The sequence below is a fragment of the Vipera berus genome, assembly GCF_964194415.1.
Source record: "Vipera berus genome assembly, chromosome: 4".
NCBI classification, from domain to species: Eukaryota; Metazoa; Chordata; class Lepidosauria; order Squamata; family Viperidae; genus Vipera; species Vipera berus.
Window position 1 is genome coordinate 92,424,227 of NC_138206.1, and position 21,763 is coordinate 92,445,989.

At 41.5% G+C, this 21,763-nt stretch overlaps 1 protein-coding gene across 3 annotated transcripts in view; it reads left to right on the forward strand.

Moving 5' to 3' along the window:
• Nucleotides 1-674: 674 nt before the first annotated feature.
• The window catches only part of DCUN1D2 (defective in cullin neddylation 1 domain containing 2), a 32,527-nt gene continuing 11,438 nt past the window's right edge, over nucleotides 675-21,763 (forward strand). The window contains exons 1-4 of one of the 3 annotated variants that reach the window (XM_081327568.1): nucleotides 675-962; nucleotides 2,802-3,018; nucleotides 12,096-12,264; nucleotides 21,195-21,325. In XM_081327568.1, coding sequence (XP_081183694.1) covers nucleotides 960-962; nucleotides 2,802-3,018; nucleotides 12,096-12,264; nucleotides 21,195-21,325 — 520 coding nt within the window. In that variant the 5' untranslated portion in view covers nucleotides 675-959. Of the gene's footprint in view, nucleotides 963-1,627; nucleotides 1,645-2,801; nucleotides 3,019-12,095; nucleotides 12,265-21,194; nucleotides 21,326-21,763 lie in introns of those variants that run through there. The other 2 variants (XM_081327569.1, XM_081327567.1) reach the window with 2 other exon arrangements.

The following is a 21,763-nucleotide window of genomic DNA, read 5'->3' on the forward strand; positions in this document are numbered from 1 at the left end:
TGTGGGAAGCAACACCATCCCCGAGCAGTACCAGTATATAGAAGTACGACAGTTAGAGTGGACATTTTTTTGTAGGATTCATTGGCGCTCGTTTCCCCTTTTTAGCCACGGAGAGAAAACTGCCCTTACAAACGAGGGAATATTCCAAAATGTAAGTTTTGCTTTCATTCGGTAGCAGCGAAAAGATTAGGGAAGAGGTTATGCAGTTTCCGTATAAGTTCGTTCAGAGATCCTCGGTCAGCCTAGTTCAGGGGTCGGCAACCTCGGCTCTTTTATGACTCGTGGACTTCAACTCCCAGAATTCCTGAGCCAGCTATGCTGGCTCAGGAATTCTGGGAGTTGAAGTCCACGAGTCATAAAAGAGCCGAGGTTGCCGACCCCTGGCCTAGTTCTAGCGCTGAACGGAATCCGGGGGTGTGGGGGAGAGCCACCATAACCAATAGACTTGGGAGTGAAGAAAATATATATTTCTGTCCAATCACAACTGGATTAAAAGGTGAGTTTTCCGCTGTTTTCTGCCCTCACGGTACGGGCAGAATACAATTGAATAAAATTAAAGCGGAAGCTGCAAGCTGCGCACAAGTCTACACATAAATCTACGCCACAGATGGTTAGGCCAGAAGGTCTCATGGGTAACGTAGTTTTTAGCTCTGGCTGGCCCCGCGTGAGTCTCCTCCGCCTCCTCCGGGTCCAAGTAGTTGTCAAGCGGGAGCGAGAGAAAAAGAAAAACGGGGCGCAGAGGGGCTTCTTGAAGCCGTACGGTGCGGGTGATGCTCGGCAGTTGAAACCCGCGAGCGAGGGGTGGGGGATGAGGAGGAGGAGGAGGAGGAAGAGAAGAGAAGAGTAAAGGGAAAGACGAGCCGCGCGTGCGCAGAAACAAGCTGTACTGGCGGCAGCGGTAACAGCGGCGGCAGCGGCCGCGCTGGCGAGTGAAGTTGGGTGAAGGTGCTGCCGATAAAATGGTAGGTGGGCTGCGGAGGGGGGGGGGGGTCGGGTGGATTTCCCCGCTTGGAACGAACCCCTCCGCGCGCTCGGGGAAGGAGACGTGGGGGAGCGGTGAGGCAGGCTCCTCTGTCCGCGAGCAAAGGGCAGAACGGCGGGCGCTCTTCTACTCGCGGCGCCCCCTCCCCGCCCGCCGCGTCATGGGGAGCTCGCGAGGGAGGGAGGGGAGGGGAGGGGAGGGGGCAACGGGCGCGCAGGGCTGCGAGAGAGTTGCGCAGGGAAGCCTCCGCGGGACGCAACGCGGCGGCAGGGACGGGAGGGCTCCGCGGTTGCGTGGGGAAGGAGCTCGGGGCCGGGCAGGGAAAGCGCCGCCACCCTCGCCACGTACCTTTCCCTTTTTTGGGCAGGGGAGAAGGTGGCAGGTGGCTGTTGGCCGACCCTGTCCCGGCTTCCCCTGGCCCAAGCTTTATCTTCCTTTCGCTTTTTATAGACCGGCCGAGGGGCCCCATCTCCCGTGGATGCCCCCCGGGATCTTCACCTGTTCTCTCAGGAGCTGGAAAGCCCCCCCAGGGGAGGAAGGAGCCCACTCGGGTTGAATTTTCCCTTCTCCTCTCACAGGGTGAAATAGTTCCTTCGCTATTCCAGTCCCCAAACCTCTCCTTGCCCCCCCCCGCCACTTTTCTTTCCCTGACATCCCTTTCGGTGAGTGTCGTCTTTGATGGAGAACAAAATTTAAAAGAAGATCCCTACTTGGGAGGAAAAACCCAAATTGCAACTCCCTCTCCTTTTTAAACGTACCATTCTGGTTTCTTGCAAGCCGTTTTGGTAACCCCCGTTGTCACCCAAAGAGAATTGGGAAACCTAGAGTAATAAGAAATCGTGCATTCTTATGCGAAAATAGAAATTAAAAGAATTAAATATTAAGTTTGCATGGCAAATACAGAAATTAGGATCTTCATTTTATTACAGTGTCTTTTTAAACGCACTTGTATCAAGCATGCTTCTTTTATGCAAATGAATCATAGTTGTGTAGGCCAAATTATGCTTGAAACTTGTTCGTTTTCTTAACTAAAATGATTTGTTTGCGGAGGGGCATTCTTTGTTGAAGGGTCTTCTTAAAGTGTGTAATAAATCTTACTGAGGGATATTTTAGGGTCCTATTGTTCAGAAATGCCATCAAAACCTATGTAGAAATATTGTATAAAATTATACATTGACATTATTTTATCTTGGCTGTGTTTTTATAGGGCATATTTAAAAATGTTACTTTTATAATGTAAAGCAATATTTATGAAGGGCTTACTCCTGAAATTGCTTTTTTTTACTTGCAGCGCCACTTATATGGCAACTAATGTGTAATCCTGTGCATGACTATTTAGAATAAGGCACAAGTAATTGTGTATACATTTTCAGCTTTAAAGTTCTGAATCTATCACAGTATAATCACATATTCATATTATATTAAGAATGGGATACTTTTGGTCATTTACTGTAGAGTTACCGGTATTGTAAAGATTCTTTCACTGAATGATTTATGCATTTAATGGAAAGCCACTGTGTAAAAAGTTATGTCTTTTTACATGGAAAACTAGAGGCATAAAGTTAAGACTGAAATGAATTGCCCTCAGATTTTTAATTTGTGTGTTAAAAATATTTAGGTTCAGTTAATTTTTCAGTTTTCAAAAGAAAATTGTCTTTTACTGTAATGAAATAAGATATATTTATTTTTTCTGAAATGAAATGTTATTACTCCAAAAAAAGAATACAATATTTTTTAAAGACAGGCGATTTTAGTAAAATTCTGAAACAAACATCTGGATTAGCTTCATTGGCTTTCCTGCTTCTTTTGCATCCCAAAGCATAAGCTTAAATCGGCTCAGAAGGACAAGGTACGCCAGTTTATGGCAGTTACCCAGGCTGGTGAAAGGACTGCTATATACTGCTTAATGCAGAATGAGTGGAAACTAGAAGTGGCAACAGACAACTACTTCCAGAATCCAGACTTGTACTACAAAGAATCCATGAAAATTTCAGTAGACAGAAAGAAATTAGAACAATTGTATAACAGGTACAAAGGTAAGGTTTACTTCTTCACTTTTTCCTTTGAGCTTGATTTCCACTTCAGTTTGCACCTTCAGGGGAAAAAAGGGCTACAGTTCTAGTATATTTACTAAGAAGTAAGCCCTACTGAACATAGTGGGACTTAGTTCTAGGTAAGCATGAACAATATCAAACTATAAACATGAGTACAGTGATACCATCCTATGTGTGTATGGGTGTTTAGATAGTATAATTTATTAAATGTAAAACTGTTTCTCTTTAAAAAAAATCTAAAGTTTTAATTTAAAATATATAAACATCTGGGCACTAATGCAGATAGTCCTCAACTTACGACCACAAATGAGTCCCAAAATTATATTATTGTATTCCATCTCCTAGACCAGGGCTTTTCTAGCGGTGGTACACATACCACTCGTGGTACTTCAGCACCTGGCAGGTAGTACGCGTAGAACAGGTTGAAAAGCCCTGTAAAAAAAGAAGTGTAAAAAATAGTGTAAAAGTGGTTGAGGTAAAGCAGCGGCAGCGCTGCACAGGCCTGTGGGAGAGTCAGCTGGAGCTGCGTGAGGTATCACCGGGATTCTGCTGAGAGTCCAGGATCGGTGCACACTGCTCCAGCTGATCGGCGGCAGCTTTGTGGGTGGCAGGCAGCCGCACGCAGTCTTAGGGCGGCGATTAGGCTGGAGCTGCGTGAAGTTTGCCTGGGTTCTGCTGAGAGCCCAGGATCGGCACGTGCAGCTACAGCTGATCGGCAGCAGGTCTAGGATCTTTTGCCTCCTACCCTTGGCCATGCCTCCTCCTCCTTGAGCCTACCACCTCCTCCCATTTGCCTCCAGCCTTCCTCCTCAGAGCAACATGCAATTGCTGATAGGTGATTGCAGGGGCTTGGGGTTTTTTTGCTTCTGCAGTTGAAGGGGGGGGCATGGGGGATGTGTTGGGGTGCTAGTTGGTTATCCCCCCAAAGATTCCCTAACTTTAAAACAGCTCTTGGGTGGCAACAGTTATGCAACACGAGGGGCTCAGGAGAAAGAGATGCCGGCAATGCTAACTCCCATGAATGAGGGGCTCAGAGGCAGCTCCAAGCTGGGGAAGCGGGGGGGGGGGGAAGAGAAAGGAAATCAAACCTGATTGATAGAGAGCATAGTAACCCTGACCCTACTCCGCAGAGGGCAGATCACCATCATCCCCAGCCCGGCAGGGGTCTTCCTGCCACACCATTGCAGACAAAGGGGGCCTCCAGTGAGGAGGAGGAAGAAAGTTTAAGCAAGCTTAGCAACCGGAGTGGGAATCCCCCCAAAACTAACGTGCTTCGTGGGTTACGTCCCAGCACGACAGAAGTGACCAATGACCAAAACCTGCTGCATACACCCAGCAGCTGGGAATAAAAAGCAAATAGCGCTCCCCCCCCCCCCCGGCCAATTCTCAGCAGAAATTTTCACAACAATGAAAACCTTGGACAGGAGGAAGAACGCTGGCAGGCGGGTGTCTTGCTCCACTGTGGCTTGGGGATGGAAAGGGGGCCTGCGCTCTTCCTCCTGTCCGAGAATTTTGTTGTCGTGAGCATTTCTGTTGAGGATTGGCAGTGGGGGGGTGCTGTTTGGTTTTTATTTCCCCCCTCCCCATCTGCTGGGTGGATGCAGCAGGTTTTGGTCACTTCTGTCGTGCTGGATGGTTACGTTTGTTTTGGGGGGGATCCCCACTCTGGTTGCTAAGCTTGCTTAAACCCTCTTCCTCCTCACTAGATCCCTCCTTTGTCTGCAACAGTGGGGCAGGAAGACCTCTGCCAGGCTGAGGATGATGGTGATCTGCCCTCTCCGGAGTAGGGGCAGGGTTACTATGCTCCCTGTCAATCAGGTTTGATTTTCTTTCTCTCCCCCCCCCCCCGCTGCCTCCCCTGCTTGTAGCTGCCTCTGAGCCCCTCGTGTTGGATAACTGTTGCCACACAAGATCTGTTTTAAAGTTAGGGATAGCCAACTAGCACCACAACATGCTCCCACATGCCCCCACTTCAATGGCAGAAGCCGCACACCCCCCCCCCAAAGCCCCTGCAATCACCTTCTTTGAGTCAATCAGAAGGAGAGAAGGGGATAGAACAATGCAAAGATTAATGTCAGAGAAACAGGCAGAAGTTTCCCATTAAAAGTGTGGTAAGTGGGTGTACAGATAGTCCTTAACCCATGACCACAATTGAGCACAAAAATTATGTTGCTAAGTGAGAAATTTTTAAATAAGTTTTGCCCCATTTTATGACTTCCCTTGCCACATTTATTAAGTGAATCACTGCAGTAGTTAAATTAGTAACAGAGTTCTTAAGTAAATATGGTTTCCCCATTGACTTTGCTTGTCAGAAGGTTGCAAAAGGGGATCACATGACTCAGGGACACTGTGACCGTCATAAATATGAATCAGTTGCCAAGCATCTGAATATAAATCACGAGACCCTGGGGATGCCACAATGGTCATAAGTGTGAAAAATGATCATGTCACTTTTTTCAGTGCCGTTGTAACTTTAAACAGTCACTAAGCAAACTGTGGTAAGTCGAGGAGGACTTATCACTTTTTTCCTTTTTTTTTTTTGGTCATCAGGTTTTTGACACCTTGCTAGGTTAAAAAGTTGAAAAGCACTGTCCTAGGACCTATGCTGATCATGGATTATAATAAATTATTGGATTGATGGGGTGATTATAATCCAATCAATTTTTCTCTGCCCTGTCTATTTCACTGTGACAATAAAATGAGAGGTAATCATACTTAGGATTCTAAGCTCCATTGAAGAGATTATAAATAGGATGAATGAATAACAAAATATTTTGAATACTCCTTTAGCTATATTGTATATTAATTCACATGCATATTTCTGGATAACAGTTCAAATACCTAGTTTTCTTAAAAAAAGGTTCAGTCTTCAGTTCAGAAGTTCTTGTTTGTAGGATTGTACTTTGCCCATTGTGCTGCATACAGGGGTCTTCATAGCTAACAGAGGTCATTGCTGTTATCTTAATTCCTGAATATATTTCCTTGTTTCCTTGCAGCATTAAAAAAAAATCAAATCCACAAATATAATTATTTCCAAATATGGTTTATTTCTTCCCTTGCGATTAATTGATTTCTGTGCTAAACAAATTTTCTTTATTCAACGGGTATTTGTTAAAAAACTAAGAGAAGTGTGATTTATTTATTACTGATATACAGTTCAATGAATTTTTCAATGGCCTGAATGTAAAGAAAAAAAGGAGACAAAAATGTACCTGTCTTATTGAATATTTATAGCTGTTTCACTGTTGAACTGTTCTTTATTTCCTTTCCTTTAATTTTTTTTCTGGGGGTATTGTATAGCTTTTTAGAAAGTCAATAAAACAAGAAAATGGGTTACTTTTTCAATTTCACTGCAGCCTCAGGTTAGTGAGGGTATGTTAAATTCATGATTATTTCATTTCCATTTCTCAGACATCCCTCAGTTATTCGGCAATACAACTATACATTTTGTGATACAAAATAATTTTATTACATTTATTTTTTAATCCTTGTATAGCTGCTGAGGATAAATGATAAATTATGAGTTTTCTATGTTTAGTCCTATCAGTGTTTTTTATATGCAAATGAGAGGGGGTACAGGTAGTCCTTGACTTACAGCAGTTCATCTAGTGATCATTTGAAGTTACCACAACACTGGGGAAAAAAGTAATTTATGACCATTTTTCACAATCATTTCAGCATCCCCATGGTCACATGATCAAAATTCAGATGCTTGGCAACTGATTCATATTTATGATGATTGCAGCAACCCAGGGTCATGTGATCATCTTTTGCAATTTTTTGACAAAAGTCAATGGGGAAGTCAGATTCATTTAACAACCATGTTACTAACTGAACAACTGCAGTGATTCATTTAACAACTGTGGTAAGAAAGATCACAAAAAGGTCATTTTATGTCTTGCTTAGCAACATAAATTTGTGGCTCAATTGTGGTTTTAAGTCGAGGACTATATAAAAAGTGGAAAAAAAGATTACTTATGTTACACACTTAGTTATCTTTTTGAGTTAGTCATAATCCTTGTTTGTGATTTTAGTTCTTTTCCATAAAACTGGATTTCCGAGTATATTTCTGAGGAAATAAATTACCAGTATAATGGCTGCATTTTATTTAATTTTTATCAAACATCTAAGAACAAGCTTCTTTTGGCTTTCCTCCCTCTGTATTTCCTTCCATGTATATTATATCTGCTCTGGAAAGTCCTGTAACTCTGAAATTGATTTGGAGATGCAATAAGTGGGAAGAGATGAATATTAATTTCCACTGGTGGACAATCTTAAATCTCCAATAAGAAGATAAAAGTAATGAGAATGTGTTCATTAGTATTTGTAAATTTAGTTCTTTGTAAGGTATATATTTTAAAAAAGCATTAATGTCAAACTTCATAAAGGCACTGTGTTGGTGGAGGATTGAAAAGGACAATGGTGGACTGTAGGAAAGTTGTGCTATTCGGTGATTTCTGTGAACAGAAAATGAAAACAAATTAGACTCTGTGTCTGCCAAAGCTAACAGTACTGCCAAAGCAATCCTGTTTTTTCCAGTTGGTTGTAATAGTTAAGGTGTTAGCCTAGACAGGAGACTGTGAGTTCTAGTCTCACTTTAGGCAAGAAAGCTGGCTGGTGATTTGGAGCTAGTTGCTCTCTCTTGAGACAACCTACTTCACAGGCTTTTGTGGAGAAAATAGGACAAAGGAGTATTATGTATATTCACCACCTTGAGTTACTTATAAAGTAATAAAATCAGATAGATAGATAGATAGATAGATAGATAGATAGATAGATAGATAGATGATAGATAGATAGATAGATAGATAGATAGATAGATAGATAGATAGATAGATAGATAGATGTAAACTTGTTTTTAAAGCTAAAATTCTATCTTAAATATGTGCTACATAGGTATGCACCTTTAATGATTCAAGGCCCTTTGACATTGTCGAAGGTAGGTTTTTACAAAATCCTTTGTTATTTCTCAAGTACTTTAATCCTCACCCAAAACTGATACGTTCTCATTAGAGGCACATTTGCTTAATCTCCTACTAGCTTAAATTTTTGTTTAACACTGATTCATTTGCCTTGTTAATTCTCTTTGAAAACATTTATCAAGGTAGTAAATAAAAATTGTAATTGGTCTTTTCTTTGCTGTTCCTTAGATTTAGAGCTAAATTTGAAGTCTGTAAAGGAATTTTTGGCATTGCATGGCAGAAGGATTTGGGTATTGTAGCCAAATCTCAATGCTGGTTCCAACACAAGCTATTTATTCAGTCTTATTTGACCAATATGCTGAATGGCTTTTTCTTTGCCTCATTTCACTCTCTATAGTACCAGGTTAGAAATGTACAGCAGGATTCCATTCACCAAAAGAAACTGTCTTTTTGGTCTGAATGAACCTAAGACCCTAAGTCATACATCTTTCCCATTTCTACAGAAATTTGGTTGTAGATATATCTTTAACATATCCAAACAAAAAATGAAATCTGTTATGAGGGAGAGATGGTTCTTTCTTACTCTCAGATCACAATGTATCTATTACCAATAAAATTACTAAGTAGTTACCTACAGCAGTTTTTATAAAAAGGCGTAAAATGATCTAATCTTGGAGTAGTGACATTGTTAAATTTTATGTTGTAATTTAGTTTATTCTCATAAATTTTACATTACATTTATTTTCTTATTTAATCTAGTTTATCAACTTTTTTTACATCATAACTTTTAAAGTCACATATGACTGACATGGCTTTTATCTTACTGGTCGTTGAGCATAATTAAATGATGTGTAGAGGTTTACCCTTAACTAATGCTTTGATGTATTATTTTAACAACATTGATTTCTCAGAGCATTGCAAATGGTTTTCTTTGCGTTCCCAAGCCGTCTCCTGTCAATTACATCTTGCAATTTGCTATTTAAAACTTCTGCACCATAGTATTGTTGATTAGCATGGGAGTTGAATGCTTGAAAATGTTAAGATCTTTTCCTATAAGGATATGGCTACTCCGATTGTTTTGAGACACAAGTTAGTCAGGGACATTCTGTCTTACCCGGATATCTAACATTTAACAGAATGCTTTATTTCCCTTGCCCTAAATAAGTACCTTTTGAGGCTTTGCATAGTTATCAGCACTTCAAGCACAGAGAGAGAAGTACAAGTGATTAGTGGTGATGGAAATGGCTACCCCCAAAGATGCAGTGACTCAGTGGGTTAGGACACTGAGCTTGTCGATCTGAAGGTCGGCAGTTTGGCAAGTCAAATCCCGAGTGCCGCATAGCAGAATGAGCGCCTGTTACTTGTCCCAGCTTCTGCCAACCTAGCAGTTCGAAAGCACATAAAAATGCAAGTAGAAAAATAGGGACCACTGTAGTGGGAAGGTAACAGCATTCCGTGCGCCTTTGGCATCTAGTCATGCCGGCCACATGACGACGGAGACGTCCTCGGACAAGCACTGGCTCTTCGGCTTTGAAACTGAGATGAGCACCGGCCTCTAGAGTTGGAAATGACTAGCACGCATGTGCGGGGGAACCTTTACCTTTACCTAAAGATGCATATAAGAAATAGTTAAAATAATTAAAATAATTGATATTGGAATAGCTATAACTTGAAAATTATTCTTGCTAATTTCAGCTGCAGTACAGGTAGTGCTCAAATTATGACCAAAATTGAGCCCAAAATATCTGTTGCTAAGCAAGATAGCTGTTAAGTGAGTTTTGACCCATTTTATGAGATTCCTTACCACAATTGTTACGTGAATCATTGCAGTTATTAAATTAGTAACATGGTTCTTAAATGAATTTGGATTTCCCATTGGCTTTGATTGTCAGAAGATCACAAAAAGTGACCATATGACCCTTGGATCACGACAGTCGTCATGATCGAGTTGCCAAGCATCTGAATTTTTATCATGTGTCCATTGTTGGAAGAAAAGTCTTCATCGTGATTCAGTCCAAGCTAGGAATAAACATGGCAACTGCTTTAGGAAGAAGGTTGCAGTTTATTGAAGAGGAGAGCCAGATGTCCTGTCTTAGAGTTTGGGTGGGGTATGTAGATTTTAGGAGTCTGTCTTCTTAATCTTCCAGCTGGGGCCTCCAACCTTCCTGGATGGTTTATACCTGCATTTCTATAGAGCTGGTTTCTGTTTGGGGGAGGGAGACCTGGGGCTATTAAGAAAAACTGGGCATGCTTCTCTGCCTCTTCAAGATCCTTTGAGGAAATATATTTTTCTGCCTTTTAATATTTCCTTCTCTGGGGGGCTGACTTCCCACACCATGAGGCTGCTGAAGCGGTCGTAAATGTGAAAAACTCATAATTCACTTTTTTCAGTGTGTTGTAACTTTGATCAGTCACTAAACAAAGGGTTGTAAGTTGATAGACTACCTGTAGTTAGGTTAAGCATGTGGTTAAAGAACAAGTATTGCCTTTTTTACCTACCGTATATGCCACATAAAAGGAAGAAGGCAAAATATGTGAACTGAAGCAGGAATACTTTCTAAAGGTTTAGCTATTTTCTCTGGGAGAGTAGAAATCTTGTTTTTGTTTTTATTTTTAGCTGGGAATCACGATTTAAATCACTAGTAAAAAGGCTTGATTTAAATCAACTCAATTTAAATCATATTTTTTAAGGAGCAATTGTCATCTCTGACCCGCAGTGGCTCCTCCTCTGACCTGCTGTTGACTCACCGACAGTCTCATTCACTTTAATGGGATGGCTGGTGATGTAGCAGTGACGCAACAAGGTGAGGGATGTGGCGGGCAGCAGGGGAGTAGATGCCCGCTAACAGGTGCTGCCATGATGGATCTGAAATGACAGGTGCTCTTTAAATGTAAGGACTCATTCTTTCCAATAGATAGAATCTTTAATATTATTTGCAAACACAATGAAATTTCCTATTTAGAATAATAAGCTGTCAGGTTAGTAAAACAGTAATATCAGAACCGATGTTAGGTTAATGGGTTAATCATACATAGTTGGAAAACTACTCAAATTCTTTTATTTAACTAAAATACTTAGAGCCTGGTACAGATGCATTTCTCTTCAAACAATCATACAGTTTGTAATGTACATAGATTTGCAAAATAATGGGATAAAGGAATATTCCTGAACTTTGTTTTATGATTTATCATATGGTTACTGTGAAATTGTGTGAATGCATCAATGCAGTGCATGTTATCTCAGCTTGCAGAGCTTGGATTCATTGAATGAGTTTACCCAAAATGTAAATATTGCAGAATATACAGCCTTATGCTACATAACTAAGCTCCATTTCATGCTGAATAAACTGAATTATTTATGTATCTTAAATAGAAAACTATATTTAGATAGATTTTTACTCCTAAAGCATTTTATTAAAATAAATTTGATAAAAATAAAAAAATCCAACTTAAATAAAAAAAATCCTATTTTTTTTTAAAAAATCATTGATTATTATCCACCCTGGATGGGAGATTGATTTGACAGTCTCTGGCATTCTTTACAAGGCTCTACTTGAGATAAACAAATAATATTTCAGAAGTGTAGCATGTGCAAAGAGGTGTCTTTTTTTAGCTGCTGATGTCTTAACGAATGATGGTGTGATATGGAGAAACAGAAGTCTGCCTATCAACCCACTGGAGACCTATGTTCCTTAAAATAGCAGAAACTTTTTGTTGAAATAATAAGGGTTAACAATTTCAACAACAGGGATTCTAAACCCTAATCAATCTCAAAATTTTTGCTTTTCACCTCAGCAAAATGTAATCTATATTTCTCATATAAATTTACTTGCTCATATTGGAAGAAAACCACAATGTTTTTTAAACCATGGGTTTTTATATTTGACGGTTGTGCTTTGCTATAATTACTACAATTTTAAATGAAATGGACCTTTCTATATACAGTATACAGAATTCCCATTAACCTCCTTTTTTGACCTGATTTATATGATTATATTTTTTTAAGTAGTAAGAGTTGAAACTATAAAGTTGTAGTTTTAAAAATCAGAATAACATTGTGTGATTATAAAAAGGCTACACATCTTTAATGTAAAATGTAAGATAACATTCTGTTTTGTTTTTTCTTTTCAAATACAGACCCACAGGATGACAATAAAATTGGCATTGATGGAATTCAGCAATTTTGTGATGATTTAAGTCTGGACCCTGCTAATATCAGTGTGTTGGTCATAGCATGGAAATTCCGGGCAGCCACTCAGTGTGAATTTAGTAAAAAAGAATTTGTAGATGGCATGACGGAGCTGGGGTAAGTATTACAGTTTTTATCAGAATTCTATATTTTTTCAATATCAAAATAGTTTATATCAAAACTGATTTTGTCAAATTGGTTAAAAATTCAATTATTTGAAACATACAAAGAATTATGCAGATATCTGAAGCATCCTTGTGGCATTAAAATGTAACAGTAACTTGCCTAATTCATTATGCAAGGACTATAAAAATGTTTTGACATAAGCCTATGGTGTATTAAGAGTGCATAAACACTTTAAAATTTATAAAGAATAATCCAGTTCCTCAGTTCTGAATTTATTTATTCCCATCTACAAACCATATTCTGCATTCAGTTGGAGTGCTTTCTAAATAACTGACTCACTATTTTTTTCAACTGAAAACTAGTTTATTTTTTTTAAGTGGACTTGCTTAAGGCAGGCAGTTCTGAGAGCAGCAGTCTTGGTATTTGATGAGATTAAAACACAAATATTGTGGTTTACTATTAATATACCGTATATACTTGAGTATAAGCCGAATTTTTCAGCCCACTTTTGGGGCTGAAAAATTCCACTTCGGCTTATACTCCAGTCAACAAAAAAACTTACCGAGGACTTGTGCGCGGCCGAGGCTTTGGTGCTTCCGGGATCGCGCGCACCTCTCCCAAGCCACCGCCGTCCGAGACCTGCCGAAGTTTGGGGAGGTTTGGGGAGGTGCGGGCGCACCTCCCCAAACCTCCCCAAACGGCAGGTCTCCGTTCCTCCGCGCCCTGCCTGCCTGCTTCTTTCCGCAGCAGAAAGAAGCAGGCAGGCAGGGCGCGGAGGAACGGAGACCTGCCGACGTTTGGGGAGGTTTGGGTGCCTCCCCAAACCTCGGCAGGTCTCCGTTCCTCCTGCCGACGTTTGGGGAGGTTTGGGCGCCTCCCCAAACCTCCCCAGGTCTCCGTTCCTCCGCGCAGACCTGCCGACGTTTGGGGAGGTTTGGGCGCCTCCCCAAACCTCCCCAAACGTCGGCAGGTCTCCGTTCCTCCTGCCGACGTTTGGGGAGGTTTGGGCACCTCCCCAAACCTCCCCAGGTCTCCGTTCCTCCGCGCAGACCTGCCGACGTTTGGGGAGGTTTGGGCGCCTCCCCAAACCTCCCCAGGTCTCCGTTCCTCCTGCCGACATTTGGGGAGGTTTGGGCACCTCCCCAAACCTCCCCAGGTCTCCGTTCCTCCGCGCAGACCTGCCGACGTTTGGGGAGGTTTGGGCGCCTCCCCAAACCTCCCCAAACGTCGGCAGGTCTCCGTTCCTCCTGCCGACGTTTGGGGAGGTTTGGGCGCCTCCCCAAACCTCCCCAGGTCTCCGTTCCTCCGCGCAGACCTGCCGACGTTTGGGGAGGTTTGGGCGCCTCCCCAAACCTCCCCAGGTCTCCGTTCCTCCTGCCGACGTTTGGGGAGGTTTGGGCACCTCCCCAAACCTCCCCAGGTCTCCGTTCCTCCGCGCAGACCTGCCGACGTTTGGGGAGGTTTGGGCGCCTCCCCAAACCTCCCCAGGTCTCCGTTCCTCCTGCCGACGTTTGGGGAGGTTTGGGGAGGCGCCCAAACCTCCCCAAACGTCGGCAGGTCTGCGCGGAGGAACGGAGACCTGGGGAGGTTTGGGGAGGTGCCCAAACCTCCCCAAACGTCGGCAGGAGGAACGGAGACCTGGGGAGGTTTGGGGAGGCGCCCAAACCTCCCCAAACGTCGGCAGGTCTGCGCGGAGGAACGGAGACCTGGGGAGGTTTGGGGAGGCGCCCAAACCTCCCCAAACGTCGGCAGGTCTGCGCGGAGGAACGGAGACCTGGGGAGGTTTGGGGAGGCGCCCAAACCTCCCCAAACGTCGGCAGGAGGAACGGAGACCTGCCGACGTTTGGGGAGGTTTGGGGAGGCGCCCAAACCTCCCCAAACGTCGGCAGGTCTGCGCGGAGGAACGGAGACCTGGGGACCTTTGGGGAGGCGCCCAAACCTCCCCAAACGTCGGCAGGAGGAACGGAGACCTGCCGACGTTTGGGGAGGTTTGGGGAGGCGCCCAAACCTCCCCAAACGTCGGCAGGTCTGCGCGGAGGAACGGAGACCTGCCGACGTTTGGGGAGGTTTGGGGAGGTGCGCGCGCACCTCCCCAAACTTCGGCAGGTCTCCGGACGGCGGCGGCTTGGGAGAGGTGCGCGCGATCCTGGAAGCACCGAAGCCTCGGCCGCGCGCAAGTCCTCGGTAAGCTCCGGGCGGTCACTTGCTTCGCGTCTCCTGAGGGAAGGGGGGGCGACTGGAGCGGGCGTGTTTCCTCGCCTGCTGGGCGCCACGATTTGCCCGGGGAACGCGCGGGCCCCGAATGGCAGCGTGGAGCGAGGAAGCGGACAGCCAGGGCTTCCCCGAGAGCCGCGGCCACACAGGGTATTCCTGTGTATTCAGGCTTGCAAAATGGCGGATCGAGCCTCTGCTGGCGGCAGAGGCTTGCAGAGCGCGGATCCAGCCTCCGCCGGCGGCGGAGGCTTGCAGAACGGCGGATCCGCTTATACTCGAGTCAACAACTTTTCCCAGTTTTTGGGGGTGAAATTTGGGGTCTCGGCTTATACTCGAGTCGGCTTATACTCAAGTATATACGGTATGTTTAATTGATTTCAGTGACAACCAGTTACAGATAGTCTCAGCTTAAAATGGTTCCTCCCAAAGCTACTTGCAACTCATTTTTTAAATTATAATGCCCATTTGCCATTTGGTCATGGAATCACATTTTGAGCACTTGGCAGCTGGTTTAACTTTATGGCCCTTTGCAGTGACTCGCAGTCATGTGACCATGATTTGTAGTGTGTTGTTTTCAGTTTCTGGCATTTGCTTCTGGTTTGCAGCAAAAAATATCCATTGGGGAAAATTGATTGGCTTAGCGACAGCAGTATTTGCTTAAGAATCATAGTGTTTGTTAAATTAAATTACTACCACAGAAAATGTCAAATAACCAGGTCTAGGCACATCATGCCTTAACTTATAACTGCAATGTCTTATAATTCTAGGCTCAATTACTGTCTTAATTTGGGGACTATTTGTATTCTTGGTATGTATTCAGCCCTGTCTCTTAACTCTGATTTAGAGATTATTATAACTATAGTTTAAAAGGGTAATATTAATTAAGGGTAATTAATGAATTACTAAATTCATACCGTAGTGCTAATTCCAATTCATACCCTGGCTGAACTATTTAATACTAACTGTAGTTTTTGGCCCACCTTGAAGATTAGTCTCATATAAAACACATAGTAATTTACATAAAAAATTATCAGGGCATACTGTGTCAAAATAGCACTATAACTCGCCCAGTAATCTAAACCAAGAAAAGATACTCCATTCACAGAGCACATAATGACAAAGATTGATATAGAAGTTTTTCAAATTAGGAAGAATGCAATCTCTTTTAAAATAGGCTGTACATTACTCATCTAGACAAATAAACCACCTACCAATAGCATCTCTATGTCTGGACTGAGCTTTTTTGACTATCATTCAATTACTTTGACCAAGTACAACATTTTGTTTTTTCACTGGATTTTATGAAAACAAGAATTTTGTACATCAGCAACATAGTAATATTTTACTCTAAATTTCTGAATGACCTCGCTGAACAGATTAATGCAGATGTTAAACCTTAGGGAAGATAAAAGGGAATTCAGAAGGATATACTTATTCAGATCTGGATCTGAATTTTTTCATCATAGTCTTTATGACTGAAGGCCCACTCCTTCACTGATGAAGTTTAAGTTTATTTTAAAAAAAAAACCATAAAATGAGATTTGGAATGAAAGGTGTCAAACAAATGTTACTTCTAAAATGCAAATGTGCTACAGTATGACAAAATATATCTTAAGTAGCTTATAACCTCCACCCAAATACTCCCATCCTGCCAGATGTAATAAGCTGTAGTAGCTAAAGTCAAGTGAGGAGGTCAATCTCTCTATCAAGCATTTTGTCATCAGAATTTAACAAATGAAAGCCATAAAAAACCTTATAAATTGAACTGTCAGAAATGCTGTCTTAAGTATAAGTATAATTGATTTTATCCTCAAAGCCAGCACACCACATTGTATTATCCAGGATTCTGTGAAACTTTATGCTGGGCCATTTTTAGTAATGCCCAAAGCACACAAAGAAATTCTGGTTCTTTACCTCCATCCCTGCCATATAGTAGGCTGTAATAATGAGCTCTTACTAGTATTTAATCAGATTTTGATTATTTTTTTACTTCTATATATATTATAATTGCCTTATTGTGTCAGCTGCACAAGTCACATCTGCATTTACAGAATAATCAAGACCTTTGACAGGAGTATCCATCATATTAGGTAAAAGATCTAGAGTTTTATGGAATCCATTGAGATCTATTCATTCCAAGGAGGACTATCCTGGTGTTTCCTCAGAGAAAGTAATAGTTGCTGTAACTCTAAATTTCAGTGGGAAGTGGTTCTGCCATGGCAAGTGAACAGCTCCTGCAACTTCAGAGATCCTGATGTCTGAAGAGGCCAAGGGATGTAAGATCATGTACAGTGTAAATAGGGAGGCCAAGCAAATTTATAAGATTTTCCTGTGTTTTATTAAATATAATGAGACCTTTGTGCAGAGTTTGTCAGAATGCACATAATATTAAAATTAATAAGTGTGTCAGAATATTGTATCATTTTTCCAAGGAATCTTATTAGTTCATAGAACAAGAAGCCACAATAAAATCTAATTTTGGAGAAGTAGAATTGTCCAAAATCGAGAAGAAATGAGATAGTTGTAATTGTCCTTATATCATTTAATTGGTGCAATGCTCTAACATTTGTCATAAAAATGGCATGAAATTGATATAAAAAGGAATATGGGTCATTGAACATTTACCAGACAGTGGACGGACACAAAAAGTGACATGGTAGCACTACAGTTACACACGCCCACTCAGGATGGAAAGGTGGATTTACAAAAAATATATTGGTCCAAACCGCAGTACTGTAGCAAAATACTAGATGAAATACAAGTATTTGTTGAAGTGATCATTTCAAATACCAACACTATTCAGATGAGTATGATGATAAAGTGAAAGTAATGTGTTTAATTTACACAGAAAATAGATTATATGAATGGCAAGATGGGAAGGGATGAGACATGGAATTAAAGTTGAAGGTCGAAACACTAACAGTTTGAAAGATAACATTAGTTTCTAGGGAACTTTCACTAGGGAAAGTGAAAGATTTGGCTAAATGTTAAATTTTAAGAAGACAAAGGAAATGACATCCAGTGGACTAAATAAAGATTTATTGTCTCCATTAAGCAATGCTCACTAAACAAAAACTTACGTAATTAGAAAATGTCATGTCAGCAAACTAGTAAAAACAATCATGCTTGGGAAGATTGAACAAGGTAGCAGAAAAGAACAATAAATGTCATCAAGAAAAAGGAGTTCCTTAAATAGGGCTTTTCAACCTTTTCACCCATTGTACCACTTTTAGGATATGGCAATATCCGAGTACCACCAGTCACCTAGCAAGGTGTCAAAAACTTGACCCAAAAAAATATATGAAAAAAGTGATAAAGTACAGGTAGTCCTCGACTTAACAGCAGTTCGCTTAGTGACTGTTCAAAGTTACAACGGCACTGAAAAAAGTGACATAACCATTTTTCACACTTATGACTGTTGCAGCATCCCCAGGGTCTTGTGATTTATATTCAGATGCTTGGCAACTGATTCATATTTATGACGGTCACAGTGTCCCAGGGTCACGTGATCCCCTTGTGTGACCTTCTGACAAGCGAAGTCCATGGGGGAAGCCAGATTCACTTAACAACCCTGTTACTAATTTAACAACTGCAGTGATTCACTTAACAAATGTAGCAAGAAAAGTCATAAAATGGGACAAAACTCATTTAACAAATTTCTCACTTAGCAACATAAATTTTGGGCTCAATTGTGGTTGTAGGTTGAGGACTATCTGTACACCCACTTATACAATTTAATGGGAAACTTGTGCCTGTTTCTCTGACATTAATCTTTGCACTGTTCTATCCCCTTCTCTCCTTCTGATTGACTCAAAGAAGCTGATAGGTGATTGCAGGGGCTTTGGGGGGGGGGTGCGGCTCTGCACTTGAAGTGGGGGCATGGGGGGGGTTAGGCATTCCCTAAAGTTAGGTGTTCCCTAACTTTAAAATAGCTCTTGGGTGGCAACAGTTACCCAGCACGAGGGGCTCAGGAGAAAGAGATGCCAGCAATGCTAACTCCCAAAAATGAGGGGCTCAGAGACAGCTACAAGCAGGGGAGGTGGGGGGAAGAGGCAAAGAAAGGAAATCAAACCTGATTGACAAGGAGCATAGTAATCCTGCCCCTACTCCGTAGAAGGCAGATCCCCATTACCCCTGGCCCAGCAGGGGTCTTCCTGCCCCATCATTGCAGACAAAGGGAGGCTCCAATGAGGAGGAGGAGGAAGAGGGTTTAAACAAGTTTAGCAACTCTTGTGGGGATCCCCACCAAAAAATTGCTTTGTGGGTAACCACCCAGTACTACAGAAGTGACCAAAATCTGCTGCAACCACCCAGCAGATGGGGGGGGGATAAAAACCAAACAGCCCACTCCCCTGCCAATTCTCAACAGAAATGCTCACAACAACAAAAACCTCGGACTGGGGGAAGAGTGCAGACTGGTGGGCGTCTTGCTCGGCTTGTGGCTTGGGACGGGAAAGGGGGCAGCTCCACCCCCCCCCCCAAATGCTGCCTTCTCCCGAAAGCAGGATGAAAACTCTGAAAAACGGCCAGGAAAAAAGGTTAAAACAGAAGAGTGTCTCTTCTGAACAAGAAAAAAAAAGTTCACATCCACATCCAGCTCTTGCAGGTGGAGTGGGGGATTTTTATTTTTTGCCTTGTTTTGCTCTTTAAAAAAGACGCCCCCCCAACACCAGAAGCTGCACATCATCTCCGTTCGCCTGCTGTGTCCCCCACATCCCTTCTTTCCCTTCCTTTGAAACCCCCCCCCCCGAATCCTCCCATTCCTGCCTTCTGAATTAGAATGAAAGAAAGCCAAGTTTTGTTTTTAGTTTTTTTGTGGTTTTTACATATTTAAATTGCTAGAAGGTAGTGGGGGAGCAAGCCATCACAAGACACTCTTTTTTATCCTTTTTCCCTTGTCGTTTTTTGGAATTTTCATCCTCCTTTTGTGGGATGGCAGCGTTTTGGGGGGTGAAGCTGCCCCCTTTCTCCCCCCCCCCCAGGATCAGTGCCAAACTCCAGCTGATTGGCACTTCTTCTGGGCTCAGCAGACGCACCAGGATCAGCACCGAACTCCAGCTGACTGGAGCTTCTTCTCAGCTCAGCGGAAGCGCCGGGATCAACGTCTAGCTTCTGCTGAGCCCTGACAGCCCTGAAGAAGCGCCGATCAGCTGGAAAGCGGCACTGATCCTGGCGCTTCCGCTGAGCCCCGAAGAAGCACCAATCAGCTGGAGCCCGGTACTGATCCTGGTGCTTATGCTGAGCCCTGCAGTTCCAGCTGTCTCTTGCTCAGGCTTGTGCAGTGCTGCTGCCGGTTCAGCTGGTTCCCCTCCCCAACTACCACTTCTCTAGGATGATTGCATACCACCTGCCAGGTGCGTTTGAAAAGCCCTGCCTTAAAAGATCTATAGATTCTCACTGATTGTGATGGCCAGTGTTTTTCCGTAGTCACCATGGATTGTAGGTATGTTGATGTCACCTAACCAAGCGGTTTTACTTACCCATTGTGTTTAAATAAAACCATAGCTGATTTAAATTTCCGAGCAAATGCTTAATTGTTGATCTGACACCTGTGCAAAAAGCTGTAATTCAGTTATAATCCTAGGACAAGTAGTTTGTATACAGATCAGATATCTAATCCTCAACTTATGACCACAATTAGAACCAGAATTTCTGTTGCTAACTAAGACAGTTGTTAAGCAAGTCGTGCCCAATTTTACATCCTTTTGGCCACAATTGTTAAGTGAATCACTGGTTGTTACATGAATCATGAGGTTGATGTGAATCCTGGTTCCCCTGTTGACTTGCTAACTGGGAAGGTCACAAATGGTGATCCCATGACCCTGGGACATTGCAACTGTCAATTGCCAGTCGCCAGAATTTTGATCATGTGACTGTGATCCTGCAGTGGTTGTAAGTACAAGGACTGTTTGTTTTAAGTTGAGTACCAGTATAAGACAATACTGAACAAATATTATAAAATCCCAGTATGACTTGGTTGTGCACCTAAAAATAAAGTATACTAATAATTAAATTTAAATAATATTAATGCTGTCACAAGGATGTGATTTTTGCCCACATTGCTTACTAGGAAGTCAGATGAATTTTCTTGTTTTGTGCTCACTAAAATTGGACTTTATCATTATCAGAAATACGGTAAGTGGAGAATGGATAGCTGCCTATGATGATTTTGTTATATGATGATGATTTCTTAGTTAAGAATTACTGTTTTCAATTTTACAAATATACTTGATCTACTTTCTCTATTGGCAGAAAAATAGCATAAAACAATACGGTATGAAAATGTTAACATGGTAGTAGAGATTATTGTAGGAAAATAAGTTAGCTGAAGAGAGTGTTACAACTTTATCATATTTATTGACTGCATATAAATGCCCTTACACCATATTTAATCCTGATAAGGGTAAAAGGCCTTTATTTTACTGCATTTATTATATCTGCCTATTATTTGCAAAATCGTTCTATATGCAATAAAAATAAATATGTATTTTATGAATTATGCAGCACCAGCTAAATGAAATATTATGGAATAATATAAGTTTATTATATTAACATCAACTGAATTAGTCTTAAAATGGAACTATTTCTTGTATATTGCAAGTTCCCATTTTTAAACATATATTTGATAACTTTTATATTTATATTTCAAAATTCTAAAACAATATAATTGATACCGAATAAACTGAAAAGTAGCATCTTTTTACCAGGTGTGATACCACAGACAAGCTAAAAACTCTTTTGCCAAGACTGGAACAAGAATTAAAGGATCCAATGAAGTTTAAAGATTTTTATCAGTTTACTTTTAACTTTGCTAAAAACCCTGGGCAAAAAGGTTTAGGTGAGTTTTTTTTAATCATTGTGTTTTCAATAATAAGAGATTTTATAATATGATTTAACAAAATGAAAGCTTAGGTGAGTCTCAACTTGTAATTTTTTGTAGGCGAGATATTAGGTTGCCAGGGAAGGCAACATTATTGTGATCCATGGCTAAGTGAATGGTTTAATTTACATGTTTTGAGTAATAAATGTCACATTATTATTTTAAAAATATGACAGAATAATATCTTGATAGTGGGATAGTATATTACAGTTTTTCTTAAGTACAAATCAGTATATTAGCCATTATTTTTTACAATAAGTTTTTAAAATCTCAGTTCTTATAGCTTTTGGCAATTCTCTCGACTAGAATTTAGGAATTTTAGGAGTTTCTTTTACAATATTCTTTCTCTTTCTGGTCTCAGTATATTGGCATATATGTTGTATATAAATCTAAGTT